The 16,570-nt window shown below is 30.7% G+C and overlaps 1 protein-coding gene across 2 annotated transcripts; it reads left to right on the top strand.

The window, feature by feature from the left end:
- The first annotated feature begins 788 nt into the window (after positions 1 to 788).
- LOC114291663 (uncharacterized) lies at positions 789 to 15,414 on the top strand. Of its 2 annotated transcripts, XM_082894381.1 has the most exons (6): positions 789 to 1,078; positions 1,177 to 1,647; positions 5,989 to 6,135; positions 8,496 to 8,612; positions 13,581 to 14,008; positions 14,562 to 15,414. In XM_082894381.1, the coding sequence occupies exons 1-6, from the start codon at positions 1,006 to 1,008 to the stop codon at positions 15,186 to 15,188; spliced, it is 1,863 nt and encodes a 620-aa protein (XP_082750507.1). In that variant the 5' UTR covers positions 789 to 1,005; the 3' UTR covers positions 15,189 to 15,414. The 2 variants fall into 2 exon arrangements, with proteins under 2 accessions (XP_082750507.1, XP_082750508.1); XM_082894382.1 differs by lacking the exon at positions 8,496 to 8,612 and having other exon boundaries at positions 880 to 1,078.
- The last annotated feature ends 1,156 nt before the right edge of the window (positions 15,415 to 16,570 follow it).

Here is a 16,570-nt window from a genome sequence, read left to right as displayed (position 1 = left end):
ACTAACATGTTGTATATTACCAAATGATTGGACTCGCTATACAATACTAACTTAATTGAGATCATTTTACTTTTTTATAATACTTATACATTTAACTTCTTTATTGATATAACTTTCTTATTATTTTTATAAATAAAATATTTTTTAGCGTAAAAATATATATATATATATATATATATATATATATATATATATATATATATATAGTATAGAACCTTCCTTGCATTGACCGTTCGAATGGCGCAAAATGTCTATTTATAAAAGAAAGAATTTCCAGTTTTAAAGAAAGAAAAGTGCTTTACGTAGGCTGCCCACGTATGAAGCAGCACTTGGACTTGAAGAGTCGGGTCTTGTATATTTTTCAATATACTTGTGTGGTGTAGAATTTCGTTTTGGAGGGGATAATTTTATTTTATTTCATTTTTGGTGTGCGGTTAAATGGCTAATTTTCATTAAGTTCACTTAGGTCCCATTTGACAAGATGATTGAAATTAATTTAATTACTATTTAGTATAAATTAAACAAGTGTATTTATTTAGGTCATATCATTTCTATTTTTTTGTACATCTTTTCGAATTTTTTGCGCATCTTTTCATAAAAAGTCAAAAAGTATACTTATTTAAATCATCTCAAATAATTCCTTAGTTCACTAAAAGATTAAATAGGATTAAAAAGTCAATAAAATAAAATGGTACATTCAAATCATAATCATTTTACTTTTTCTCTTACAAAAATTATATTAAAAAAAAAGTCAAAAGTTCATCAAAAACAAAAAACAAAAAAAAATTAATAAGATTAAAATAATCAAAAATTTAAAAAGTCAAATTAAAAAATATATATATAGAAGGCTTAAAAAATAATCAGACTCGAAGGTGAAACTAAGAGCATAAATAAGATGACAGTGAGCGATCTCTAAACAGATTAAAAATAAATAAATAAAATCGAGGTAGCATTAGCAATAGCAATAATACATTCGAGTATAGGAGGAGTTTAAAAAAAAATAAAATGAAAGCAATCTCCGGCAACTACACAAGGTTCTTTACTAGTGATTTCAATCCCGCATCGTATGGAACTCATCGTAAGTTGACAATGTTTTAATTTTTCATTCATTCCTAACCACTTTTAATTAAATCTCATTTTTGTGTACGTGTGTTTTAACTTGAAAAAATCAAAAAGCCGATTTTAGCCAATACGGGCCACTGCACCGAGCGATACTGGAAGGTGATTGGGAGAGCACGGAAAGCTTTTACAGGTCACATCCAGAAGCAGTGACAAATAGCATCACAGAAAGCTCCGATACAGCGCTGATGGTAGGGATTATGTCGGGGCAGAAAATAGAATTCATAACGAATCAAGTGGAGTTTGGAAGGGTGGATTTGAGAAGAGTGAACAAAGAGGGGAATACTGCACTTCATGAAGCTGCAATTGTTGGTCATTTAAAGGCTGCTGAGTTACTAGTGGGAAGAAACAGAAGCTTGCTGTACATTCGTAATTTGGATGGGTATTTACCGCTTCACTTGGCCGCTGCCTATGGTCAGAGGGAGATTCTGTTTTATTTTCTGAGAGTAGGTGAGGTGCACAACATACAGTTATCGGAATCGGAGTTGGATATGCTTATGCATCTTGAAATAACTGCCAGGTTCTTCGGTAAGTTCTACTACTACCACTACTTTCTTTTCTTTTTTTTTTTTTTTGGTGATCGGCAAATGTTAGTTGTTAGCACTTATGGGAGAAAATCTCTCCACCCTTGGCAAAGCACTTAAGTGTTTACACTCTCTTAATTCAACCTCCTAAAAAAAATTGAACCCATAACCTCATTAGGACTAAGCCTTAAGGAAGGCAGAGTAGCCAACTAGGTTAAGCCTAGTTGGTACTACTACCACTACTATTGTTATGGCATACACCTATATTATGTCATATACCTAAGTTTTCAAATTTTCTTGGCGTTCGCAAATCGCTAGTGTGTATATATATGTTAGCATACGTCGTTATGCACAGGCTAAACAAATAACTTAAAATTAATTTCAAAATTAACAGTAAATTATAAATACACCTCTTGAATTTTGTTTAATACGAATTGTCTATTGTAATTTGAAAAATTATAAATATCTCAATTCCTAACTAGTCTCTTATACAATAATAAAACTATTTGAATTATTAATTGAAATATATTTCTAATATCACTAAAAATTGTTAATTGATTTGATATTTTTTAATAAAATGGATAATTTGTTATGAAATTTTAAACTTTAAGAGGCGAGATGTAATTTTCGGATTTGAGATTTTGAGTGATATATTTTGAATGATAAACATTTGGAGACAAGATTAACTTAAAATCAATGTAGTTAATGAGGATTTTAAGAACAAACTCCTCCCCGGGCCTCTCTTTGGGCCGGCCGGCCGCCGCCTTCGGCTATGGCGGTCGGCTGGGCTAGCTTTCTCTGTGTTTGTTTGTTGTCTTCCCGTTAATAAACTTGAGTCCCCCATTATTTTCCCATCTAGGAGTGTTTGGTGTGCTGCGGTGAGTGTTTGGTGTGCTGCGGTGTTTTTTGTTGGTGCTTCCGGGCCGTTTTAGCTGATCTTTTGGGGGTATTGGTGTGGTGTTTTCAGTAGGGGACGTCCAGGAACTTCACTCGAGCGCTCTCTTGCAAGTTGGAGCTTGAGGGGTGAACTCTGGTTCAGATTTTTGGAGAAGATTCGATGCTTGGTTGAGCGGAAACTTGGGTGTCGGAGTTGATCCATCTCTGTCTGGTTTTCATTCGAGCGCTCCTTTTCGTGGGAGAGTTTGAGGGGTGTTAGGAGAAGAACTGGAGAAGGAAGATGTTCTGCTAGTTGGTCGGTGTTCGAATTCCCAGTGGTTGGTGTCCTAGCGGTTTGGCAGTGAGTAAGAAGAACGGTTGGGAGATGTTCTGTGGGTGAGATAATGTTGGGAGTTAATGTGGGTGTTGATCTGCAATGTTTGGAGTTGCATGTGGGTGATGATCGGCAATGTTGGAGCTGCAATGTTGGAGCTGCAATGTCAAGGTCCAGCAGGGGAGTTTGCCGGTGATGACTGTGGATTAGCAGCTTAGGTGTTGTTGGCCGGTCAAGCAGCAGCTCTGGTGGTGTGGGCTTTGGGAGTTGGGAGTTGGCAGCTACTTAGGGGTGGCGTGAGCAGTAGGCGTGGGCTGCAGCATAGGGTGGTGCGGGCAGCATAGGTGTGGGGCGTGGGCAACAGGCGTGGGCAGCTTCAGAGGTGTGGTCTTGGCAGAGTGGGTGGTGATTTGTCTTTAGTTTGGGTGGTTCGGCAGCTTGGGAGTTGGGCTAGTTAGTTGAGTTTAGTTTGTTTTGGGTGTTTTGGTGGGTTGATTATGTGGGGATTCATGTCTTTATTTTCTAGTTAAGTCCTTCTTAACTTTTTTTTATGTATTTATTTTAAGAAAAAAATCGAGAGGCTAAGGAGTTGGTTGTATGGATGCGAGTAGCAGTAGTAGGGGTATTTTGTACTTTCTGAATCTCTCTCGATGCATGTCATCTTCCTGTACTTTTAATTTCATGCTGTTAAATGAAATTTTTCTTTGCTGATCAAAAAAAAAAAAATAGTAATGTATGAAGGATCAATCAATTAACCAAAATAAATTGAACAATGATTTAAGAGCAAATGTGTGAATAAAAGTTATGATACATTTATACATATGAACATATATTTAACATCACAAACGTATATTATTATTTACAAATACGTTAGCATACATATGTTTGGACATGTAGATGTTTGGACATGTAGATACTCGAGACTAAAGATCAAACCAAACCAAACCAAGCCAAGCCTTAAGTCTTTATTAAACATTCTTTTAAATACAAATATTTGTATCAATCCCCAATAATAAAAAGAAACAAATATATGAATAAGTGTAAAATTAACCTGTTCTAAAACACATATTGCGTTAGATTGCTGGATTGTGTAAGATTTTGCCTTCTTCTAAAATGCTGGATATGCTGGATTGTGTAAGATTTTGCCTTAAATTCAACTAATAAATTTGCATTGAAATATTCAAGCTTTTAAAAGATTAGTATGTACTCAATGCTAAAAAATTTCCATACTTAATTTTCATTACATGATATAATTAATATGCTTAAATATTGTTTTTAATTGTAAAATCTAATATATTTTTGAAATAATATGACTGTACATAAAATAAAAGTTGAAAGTAGTAACTACATTACCTTCAAGTCATTTATAATATAACATGAATTAAAAAAAAAAATCTAAAATAAACATAAATCAAGCTAAAATTTATATTTTTAAGTTCCGATGTATGCATGAGTTAAATACTAGGGTTTTATATTGTTAATAACAAAAACCGAAATGTTTAGGTTATGGCAATCCTTAGGGTTGGAGTTCTAGAGAGAAGGAGAGTCATTTCAATATTAGCCTTTAATTATAAATTAGGTGCATCTAAAAATTTTTAAAAAATAAATAAATAATTGTATTTCAGTTTGGAAACCAAACAAGAAGTTTTTTTTTTTTTTTCAGTCAATATGAATATTTATAATATAGAGAAGCCCAATCAAACTAAGAAATGATTATTTTATTTATTTATTTATATTTTTTTCAATTAGTAGAAGTATACAATATACAATATAGAAAAGTCTAACCGACCTAAGAAAGAGTTTCATAATGGAAAAGAAGTAAATAACATACCAAAGCCCCATAATAAGTGAGAAATTATCAATCTTTGTAATTAGTGCTAAGGATCCTAGTCTTCGAAGGGGAAGTGTGTAGGAGTGGCCAACTGAGCTAGCCTAAATTGATTCACGAATAAAACTTAATCCACATAAATTGGTAAGTATAAAACTTAATCAAAATAAATTGGTGATGTGAGCTTGCATATGAGATAGAGAGATATATAAGCCCCGTTTGGTAGAGTTGTGGAAAAGTGATTATAGATTATAACTTAACAGATTATGATTTATAGCTGTGAACATAAGCCGTTATCTTGTTTGGTGCAGCTGTGAGATTATGGATTTAAACAGCAAAGTAATATTTGGTTAATAAGCTGTAAAATAGCTTTTTACTGTATAATTGTCATTTCTGCCCTTATATGATATAAAAATTATTATTTTGTCATTTTTTTTTCAATTTTAATTTAAAAATATATATATGTATATATATTTAATTAATAAAAGTTATTATAAGTAGTATTAATTAGTATCAATTAATATAAAAATTGATACATTTGCTAAAAATGTAATGGAATTATTATTGTCACAATTATTTTCCATTATAAATTAATTAGTATCAATTAATTGCTTAATTAGTATCAATTAATACTAAAATTATTAATTAGTATCAATTAATGACTTAATTAGTCTCAATTAATATTAAAATTATTAATTAGTATAAATTAATATTAATATTTAATTTTTATTAGTATCAATTAATAATTAATTCATTACAATATTAATTTATTAATAATTAATACCAATTAATATTGATTTTTTTAATTAATATTGATTTTTTTTCTTTTCTTCAGAAATATACAATTTTTTATTTTTTAATTTATATAAAAATATACAATATGAATTTATTAATAATTAATACCAATTAATATTTATTTTTCAATTAATATTGATTTTTTTCTTTTTCTTCAGAAATATACAATTTTTTATTTTTTAATTAATATTAATATTAATATTTGGATATTGACAAGGGCATTTAAGTAATTTTGGCCACCCCACACCAGCTTCGTGCTTAAGTCAAAAATTTAAACACCTCCTGACCAGCTTTTGAGATAAGCTGAGAAATAGCTTGATTTAAGCTATAAGCTGGTTAACTTAAGCTGCATCAAACACAATAATACAAGTTTAATTGCTTGTTCTCATTACATGGTTGATTATTCAAAAAGATAAAATAATAATTGTCTTCCAAGTCTAATAATAGATATTTCAATTTAAGTGTTTACATATAATCATCATTTTTTTTGATTTATGCCATTAATGCTTCAGATTTGGCTATGTATTTACTTGCAAGCAACCCTAGATTAGCATTCTCCCAGTGGCAGGATGTCTTTCATTTGGAAATACTAGCCCAAATGCCGTCCGCTTTTCCTAGCGGAACAAAATTAAACATCTGGAAGCGTTTTATCTATTATTGTAAGTCTCCTGGCTATTTCCCTTTCTCATGATTTTTATGCTGTCTTTTTCACATTTATTAGTTTATTTATCTTCACACAGAAAAACAAAAACAAAAACAAAATCTATTTAACTCTTGTGTAGTTCAAGAGTAATGTTCCCCTTACTAAATTTTATGCCATATTATATTTATTATTTCATCTGTTAGCACCTCATTAGAGATAAACTTGTATGAGTGATAAGAGCTATTATACTAATAATGTGGTAAAAAAAGAAATGATAAATGTAAGGGCAAATTATACCTGTGGTCCATATGTTTTATACCTTATGTCATTTTAATTTCTATATTTTCTATTGGCTCAATTTGGATCATTAATGTTAGATTCTGTGTCAATTTAATCCAGTTGATAATGTCATTAGTGTATTTGATGAAAAATAATCACCGAATTGATTAACATACTGAGTTGAGTTAAAATTTTACTCTTAAAAATATGACACGTGCCACTTATATGCGTATTTTTTACAAATAAAAAGAAATTATAAGAGTTATTGTTAATTGGTTCAAATTTAGATAAAATTATAAATTCAAATTCAAATTAAATTAATTAAATTACCGGAACTAAAATGATATAAGAGTTAAAATAAAAAGACATAATTTACCCAATGTAAAATGGTATAAAAAAAATGTGGCTAGGCTCGTGGGGGCCTACCGCTGGATGCTAATATCCATAACGTGATCATTTTGGAGTATTGGCTGCCACGAGGTCAATCGGTGCTACTCATGGTGAATATTTGGACCGTTGGACCACATGATATTGTCATGGAAGGTTTACAAGCTCCACCAAATGTCATTGGAAGGACTCTGGTTACCATTGGAAAAACACCCTTTGGCTCTATGACGTGGCATTTTGGGGGGCAATATGGTAAATTTAATAAAATTAATAGTCATTCATCATGCTAAAATTTGGCAAACTACTTCTATCATTTCAAATTTGGCACAATTGATAGCACTACTGGAGCATTTTGTACTTATCATGCCAAATTTTAACAACAGCATGATGGCTAACATCTGCAATTGATTTAAAGAATGTGAAGTAATTATAGAATATTAAAATATACATAATATATTTATCTCATAAATATTTTAAAATATATATAGGCATGGTTTGGGAAGAAAAAAGTCACGTTTTTTTTGTTAAAATAGTCACAAAAAACAAAATAAACTTTTTAACCTAATAAGACAAAACATCACATTTAACCCATAATCATTATATTATTTCTCTTACAAAAAAATTAAAAAAGTCAAAAACTCTTCTTAAACCAAGCTTTTTAGCCCCAGACTAAAATAATAAAAAAAAAAATCAAAAAGCCAACCCACTTCCCAAACCATACCTTAGAGTGTACAAGTTGCATTTCAAAGAATATAAAATATTATTATTATGAAGATAATCATCGAATAGGTTATGTACAGAAGATTTAAGATATGTTTTCAAAATGCCCACGAGATGTTAAAAATTGTCCGATATTATGAATTCAAAATTTTAATTAAAAAAGTGTGTGGCACGCTTTTAAGAGTATCCACAAAATGTGGGTGCCCACCACGAAATGCCTCAACTCCATGTAAGTGTCCGTTCTTCTTGAGGCAAAGAGCTATCTCAACAAACCATCCACTGGAGATTTTTTATTTTTTTTTTTGGTAACAAAAAAGGAAAAATCAAAGGAAAAAAAAAAAGAGTAAAAATAACCTCTAGATTCTGATATAATCCCATGCTAAATTACCCACAATCATATTACTCTTAATTTAATGAAATGGCACATCTGTTTATTTTGATAAAGCAAATAAATCTTAGAATAAATTATATTATTAGCTCATGTAGTCTAACAGAAGTATGACTTTAATCATTACAGTTTTAGTCCTTATGATTTGAATCTCATATTTTTAATTTTATTGCAATGTCATATATCTATCATATGCGGTTGACATTTTGAGCGGAAAAAAAAATAATAAATAAATAAATGAAACTATATGCCAAACTAGAGGCATCAAAGTAAAATTCAAAACAAACTATAGGAACCATTGGCATAATTTATTCACTACCCCAGTGACCTTTGTAATTTCTTTTGAATTTCAATTGGTCTTTCTAGTTTTGTATGTGCTCTTTTTCCGTTCAAAATTCTAACAGTAACCAACGAAAGAATCATATTGTAACAAAATTAAAAGTATAAGGTTCAAATTGAAATTACGAGGAGCAAAGTGAAATTTCACTCAAACTAGAAAGATTAATAATGTAATTTACTCAAACTAGAGAGATTAATAGTGTAATTTACCTAAATTTCTACATGGAAAGTGGTGTTCACATGTGGAATTATATATTTTTCAGTTGTTCCGGTTCAAAAGGGTCCTTTTGTCTTCAAACGTTCACCGAATGCTTGCGAGGACACGAAGAAGCCAATTCAAAGTTCACAAATTCGACTTTTTAGAAAAGACTACTTATCTGGTTTGTCAGAATTGCTTATCTTCTTCTCTGCTTTTACTTATCAGTCTTGCAAGTATATATAAAGCTCTACTCACTAACTTGATTCAGTGAAATATAATAGTTAATCAACCTGGTTCTCAAACTACACACCTTTAACTGTTTAATAAATAATAAAAAAAACCAAACACCTTTAGTTTTAATTTTGAATAAAAATTTTAGCCTTTTAAAGTATGTGTTTTTTTGTCATTTTAATCTTTTAAGTTTGAATTTTATCATTTTAGTTCTTAAAATTGTCAATTTTAGTTATCTCTCTAACGTCCGTTGACGTTAATAACGGAAAAAATATGTAATCCTTGGATAAAAGATAATTTTGATTCTTAAAATATGAATTTCTTGTCATTTTAGGTTCTGAAGTTCTAAATTTTTTCATTTTAATTCTGAACGTTGTCAATTTGAGCTAGAATCAAATTGACTCAAATTGATAACTTTGTGACCTAAATGACAAAATTTGAAGTTTGAGAGAATAAAATGATAAGAAACGCATATTGTAGGGATCAAAATTATCTTTTATCTACGTTTTTGTTATCAATGTAGACGGACGTTAGACTTAAAACCAAATTGACTTAAATTGACAATTTCGAGAGAAAAAATTAAAAAATAAAAATAAAACTTAAGAGACTAAAATAAAAAATAACACATACTTTAGGAACTAAAATTGTTTCCTATATTCACCGGAAAAAAAAAAAAAAATTGTTTCCTATCCTTTAGTTTTTTAGGTTTGTCAATTTGGTGCCTAAAGTGTAAAATGTGATTTTTAATGATCCCCCACAATTTACTCTGTCCACATTAATTAACTGGAGCTAGAATATTTTCAAAATTTCGCATAAAACTTCAACAAAACTAAAAATGATTAAAAACAGACATGATTCTCAATATATACTTGATTGTATTTTGCTCCCTAACCAAAACGATTATAAACACAAGCATAGTGTGCGCTCTGTTAAATTTTCCCCTTTGATTTTCAATCTTTTAATTTGGGGTAAATTATGTAAATAGTCCCTGTAGTTTACACGATGTGTCAATTTGGTCCCTATAGTTTCAATTTACTCGATTTTGCCCCTTAATTTAACAGATTGTGTCATTTTAGTCTAACAAATAACGCTTGTTAAGTTAATTTAACGGAAGGTCAAACAATATGTCAATTTGGTCCCTATACTTTACACGATGTGTCAATTTGGTTTCTGTAAGTTCAATTTTCTCGATTTTGTCAGGGACTAAATTGATATATTGTGGAAAATACAGGGACCAAATTGACACATTGTTTGACTTTCCGTTAAATTAACTTAACAACCGTTATTTATTGGACTAAAATGACACAATCAGTTAAATTAAGGGGCAAAATCGAGTAAATTGAAACTATAGGGACCAAATTGACACATCGTGTAAACTACAAGGACTATTTGCATAAATTTCCCTTTAATTTGGTTAGATTTTTTTTAAGGTAAACTATATCGATAATCCCTATGTGCGAGCACGAAATAATTGTCGCTTGTATAATCATGTTGATCAAACTTGCGTTCCTTCAAACGTCGTCGTAAGACCTGAAATCACAAACATCAGCTAGTCGACGAGTGTATACCAGAAACCCCTCACATGCTTAAGTCAGTAAATAGACTAAGAATGAGACAAAAGCTTTGTAAATTCGGGAATAATAATTGCAATACCTGGAATTAGGGTTTGGTTTGAGCTTTTGTAAGTTTTGCATGGCACAATCCTAATAGGATTCTAACTCTCCTTTGTAGAGTCCTCCTAGGAATCACATTCTTAAAGGATAATGATCATCCTTTAACACCTTCCTCACTGCAAGCCAATTGAGATGGCACAACTCTTTACACGGTTTCCAGCCAAGCAGCCGAACTACCTTGCTCTGTCCGTCTCTGATTTAACCGTGTAACACGCAGCGCCGTGCAAGCCTAGCACGACGCACCACCATGCTTAACGTTGCATGGCCTTTCTCCTAGCCCAATCAAAGCTTTACTACCAATTACATTTGACCATCTTCCCATATAGCTCAGTCAAACCTTTGACCGCCATTAGAAAGTAGCTCGGTCTAAGAACATTAGTGTTTACCTATTCGGTCAAACTTCTTTGACCGATTTGACCTTCGTGCAGCCCAAACCAAGCTCTATTTGAAGCATAGCTCAATTCACTAATGCGGCCAAGTCTTAAGCCCACTTCCACCTAGCTCGGCCCAATTTGTGCTACAGAAATTACCCTCTCATCTTATATTTGTCCCATGTGTCATTTTGTTATTTAGACTTTCAATTTGATTAATTTTGGTAATTTTAAATTGTGTCAATTTAGTCCAATTGATAATATTGTTAGAACTTTTGACATAAAACAATCATTGAATTAGTTCATGTTAACTCATCAATTAACCAACTTTACAATTTTGTGTTTAAAAGTTTGATACATGCCGCTGTTGAGTGAGTTTTTCATTAAAAAAAAAAAAAAACTTGTTAACAATTGTAATCAATTAGTTCAAATTAAAACAAAGTCATTAATTCAAAGTCAAAGTTGAATTAATTGAAACTATAAGAACCAAAATGATACAAAAATCAAAATATAAGAATTAGTAGTATAATTTGTCCCTTTTTTAATAAAGTCTAAATAATACCTCACTTCCCATTTAACTATTTTAGATAGCGTGAGTGGCAAGGACTATTTAACTCACAAATGGGGGATCAAAATTGACAAAATCAAAAGATTAGCAATTAAAATGCAATAAAACTCATAATTTGGGAATTATTGGTAGAAGATAGATAATTACATTAAAATAAAAGTCAACTATGTGAGAAAGTCAACAACACACAATAACAGGCACACAAGAAGCCCAACCAACTGGGTGTCACTAAATCATGCGTTAGCCGACTATAGGTAAATAAGTTCTAATCCAAATATTAGAAAAGACTAAATGAGACTATGGTTTGATCCATACTATTGTATAAGAATTAGACCATTGCGGACTTAAAAAGGGCTGTTTGGTACACTTTTTAGGATGTGATTATAATTTATTTTAATTTAAAAGCCTGTGTCGAACTGTTTGATATAGTTTCTACTTATAACTTATTAGGTAGAAATAAATAAAACAAAATAAAAAAAACTGATTATTTAGAAGCTGAAAAAGAGATGTTTTTAGATTCTACTTTCTGATTATCAACTTTTAACTTAAAAAAAATTTCACCAAACAGAGCCAAATATAAAAAGACTTATAATCTCTGAAGTATGAATTTTATGTCACTTTTCAATGTGTCAAATTGATCCAATTTCTAATGTACTGTCAAAATTGTAACAAAATGATAATAAAATATACCATTCATAAAGTGTGTTAAGTGACTTTGATTCCTAAACAATGACGGAAGAAGACTAAGCATATTACAGGGGTGGACAAATATCAAGTTGCGTCGGATTAGGGCTGAGCCTAGGTTAAGAAATACAAAAATATCTCTTGCCCAAGATCGACCCTATACATAAAAATCTCTCTCAAACCCGTCCCTAACATGGTATTACAATCCCAATTTCATCAAAGAAAACCATTTATTAAATAAAAAATATATTATAAAATTAAAATTAATAATTTGTAATTGAGTTGACACAAAATATTTAGTCATTACATTTTAACTAGAGACTAAGTTAGATATGTTTTCCATCTTAAGTAAATCTTTTCTATATAAAAATAAATAAAAACTAAGTAAATTATATGCATGTATATACTGGCTCATGCTAGAAATTATAATACATATCCTCAAAAAGATTGTATATCATATATAAGTTAGGACATTTGTAGTGTTAATTATCACAAATATCATAACTAAATTCTTTTGAGGCATAACTATAAAATATATATATATATATATAATGAGTTGTAACCAAAAACAATATTAATATAAGCTATAGCTGAAGACCTTTTGGATTACAACCAAAATAATAATAATATGTCGTAACCAATATTAAAATGAATCATAACTAACACCACAATGAGTCATAACCGAATCATAACCAAGTTGTAAATAAAACCACAATGTCATAACCAAATATCACAAACATCATAATTGAAACATATAATACACACTCCAAAAAAGGGTATGTATTATAAAACTGTCCTATATATATATATATATTAATGCTAGTAGCATTCCTAAGTCCAACCCATTTAATAAACGAAGCTAAAAAGTCATTCCAGCCTTGCCTTATGAGCCTATATATCAATCGCAAACCCTTAAAAAAGCAGACTGGAATGGGTGACCAACAAGCTGGTGATCAATTTAACTCAAATACGGATATTTTGGGAAGAAATTGAATGACACAAAATGGGAATAGGAAGAAATTGAAAAAATTAAAATTTTAAAGTAACACAAAACAGATGTTTTGGGAACTATATATGCAATTTAGATGACACAATTGAAATTAGACCAATTTAACTCAAATACGAAAGTTTAAAGACAAAATTGAAAAAAAAATATAACTTAGAGAACCAAAGTGACATAAAGCACATATTTTTAAGAATGATAACAAAACCAAAAACAAAGAACAAAGAACACAAAAACAGAGGGCATAACAATTTAAGATGGAAAACCATCATTATTCAATTGAATTTTCATGTACCCTTGCTGAGAGTTGTATTATGTACAATTAGTATGAACCCCAACTATCACCTTGGCACTGTCCTCTAATTCTTAACAGGTTCGGCACTGTCCTCTAATTCTTAACTAGTTTGGATTTTTTTTTTTTTTTTTTCTCAGTGAAAGTTAATTATTAGTTCTTAACTGGTTTGGATTGCTTTCTTTCACAATTCGACGTAAATTACAAGCAACTAATACTCAAAAAATGGTTCAAAAGATAGTTGAAATTCTGCAGTAGCTACTTGCAACTAACTGCACACAACTTGATTATAAACTTACTTCATTCTTGACTTCATTCTAATTGTAGTGCCATATGTCAAGCACATTCAAGAGATAAAATCAATGCATGATCGCACAAAATTGTTTGTGAGAATGTTTTGCTGGGGACTTCAGGGTAGTCCAGAACATTCATCAATCCTTAAAAAGGCCTTTCTATTAGGAGCAAAAAATGGGATTCAAGAAATAGTAGAAGAGATCTTAGTGGTATTTCCAGATGCAATTTCTTATGTAGATGAAGAGGGGCATTCTGCTCTCCATCTTGCAGTTATGTACCGTTGTGAACATGTTTTCAATTTTATTATTCAACAAATGGGAGTGCGTAAAAAGTTATTGTTGAAAGTAGACAATGGAGGCAACAATATCTTGCACTTGGTTGGACGAATGCCATATCAACCACAACTTGAAGTTGCTTCTGGTGCAGTTTTACAAATGCAGCGTGAATTGCAATGGTACAAGGTAATACATTTGTTTTGTATACAGGCAAAAAGTTCTCGAGTTTATATTACATCTTGATTTTTTTTTTTTTTTGAATTCCCTACAAACAATAGTTGTTATTTATCTCTACTATTTTACAAAAGAAAATGACAAAATAGGGAAAAAACTATAGGGAAGCTCAAGACATAACAAATAATAAATTATTGATTTTCAGAAAAATAAAAGATGCCGAACAAAATTTGTATGAATCATAGAAGCATGCAATTATTCTGTTTTATTATTATGTGTCATTTTCTTTTATAGAATTTCGTCAACTATTTTACCTTTCAGTACCCAATAATGTTACATGCATAGGAAAGTATATATACAAGTGCTTTGAATAAATCTGAACATTTTTTATATATACAAGTGCTTTGAATAAATCTGAACATTTTTTATATATACAAGTGCTTTGAATAAATCTGAACATTTTTTGTGCACTTTTTAATGATACTTTTCTGTGCATGCATAATTATTATTTATTGGGATGCACCATAAACTTGCTTTCTCGTTCCAAACTAACTTGATGGCGTAGGAAGTAGAAAAGCTTGTGCCGGTGCAGGCAACAACAACAATGAACCATGATGGAAAGACACCTTTGATGGTATTTGATGAGGACCATCGTCGTATGATCCAATCTGAAGAGCAATGGATTGTAAGCCTGGCAAGTGCATGCACTGTTTCAACGACAATCATTGGCACAATAGCATTTTCGGCAGCCATTCAAGTGCCGGGGGGAGACAATGATACAGGCCACCCACACTTAAATGGCCGAAAGAGCTTCAAATTATTTGCCATATCAAATGCAGCCGCACTATACTCGGCCATCTCCACATTCTTAATCTTTTTATCCATCTTCACTACACGCTATGCAGCAATTGATTTTCTATATTCCCTGCCCAATAGATTAATAATTGGCCTGATTTCCCTGTTTGTCTCTATAACATCCACTATTATAGCTTTTGGTTTTGCCCAATATTTCATGTTTTTCATAGAATTCCAACATTGGATTCCTATTCCAGTGGTCATAATGTCCTTACTAGTGACCTTGTTTGCTTTCTTACAATTTCCCCTCCTCCTAAATATGATGAAAACCACATATGGCCGAAGCATGTTCAACCTTTCGGATGGAAGAAATAGTCGGAAAGGCGTAAGATTTTGAGCTTCCTTACACGTACGTTGTATCAAAGTGGAAATGCAACATTGCTCATTTCGTCGATGCCATAGCGAAATAGGCAAGATGAATAAAACTCTCTTCCCACCCTTCTCCCTCTCTGTAATATTAAATGTGTGCTTGTGGGTAATAATTTTAAGCACTTCAATCAAGCGTTTAGTGAACCTGATTATTGCTAAATTGTCTCTAATGTATCAAGTCTTAAGTTGTGTTCGGTGCTGGGTTGCTGTAGTTTGTTATTGGAGCATACCCGTACAACCGTTTTGTTACATCACAGCAATAGCCTCCTGTGTGTGCTGAAATTTGACCAATGCCACAACCTTGGCCAACATTATCATGCCACATGGCACCTTGACCCGAAGTCATACCACATACCCAAAATCTTTGACTAAACTCAACCACTTCGAAAACACAGTTATCTTCATGATTTGCCCCTAATAGAGGTTGTTTTCCTTCATCTTTTGAATTCTCATGCCCCTCAACGTGAGCATGTCATGATACCATTCACCAAACTATTTCATAAAGAGTAGATTTTTCACTAACAAAAATATATACTGAACCTAATATTTTAAATCCTTCTTAATTTGGATTTATCACCAATTTACTCTTTTTTAAATTAAAAAAATTCAATTTTAATTTTTAATTTTATCAAATACTAACATAATGGAGTTGAAAAATAACATAGTATCTCATAAAATGACATCGATTACAAGTTAGTAAGTTTTGTTACTTGATCCAATGTACAATGATAATAAAGCACCATTGACCACTAACATTTTTCTTTACCCAAAAGAGATCTGGAAAAATAATAATAATCAGTGTGTTTGATTTTAATTTTTTAAATTTAATTTTTTAGAAATTAAATTTTTTATTTTTTTTATATATATTTTTTTGTTTTTAGTCAATATTTTTAAAATTTCAAGCAATTTTTTACTTTTTAGATGCACCTTACTTAGATGTATCTAAATAGTAAAATATTTGTAAAAATATATTTTAAAATTTTAATAAATACACAAAAATACGAAAAATGAACTAAATTTTCATTTTTTTTGTATTTTTGGTATGTACTAGATTTTTTAAAGATTTTTTTTTGACAAATGTTATACTTTTTAAGCGTATATATGTTACGTGTGTCTAAAAATTAAAACAAATTGCTTAAAATATTAAAAAAATCATTGAAAACAAAAAAATAAATTTTTTAAAAAAGTGAATTCTAAAAACTGAAACCAAACAGAATGATAAAATTCTTTTTAATGACTTCGACAATTGGTTAAGCTTACTTCTGTCAAAACATTCCAAAACCATAATTTTCTTCTACATGTCCTTAGAAAGAATGAACAAATATATATGGATTTGAATACTTTAGAAAC

Source organism: Camellia sinensis, chromosome 11, assembly GCF_055761805.1.
Source record: "Camellia sinensis isolate YWXY chromosome 11, ASM5576180v1, whole genome shotgun sequence".
NCBI classification, from domain to species: domain Eukaryota; kingdom Viridiplantae; phylum Streptophyta; class Magnoliopsida; order Ericales; family Theaceae; genus Camellia; species Camellia sinensis.
This window is presented reverse-complemented; position numbering and strand designations above follow the sequence as displayed.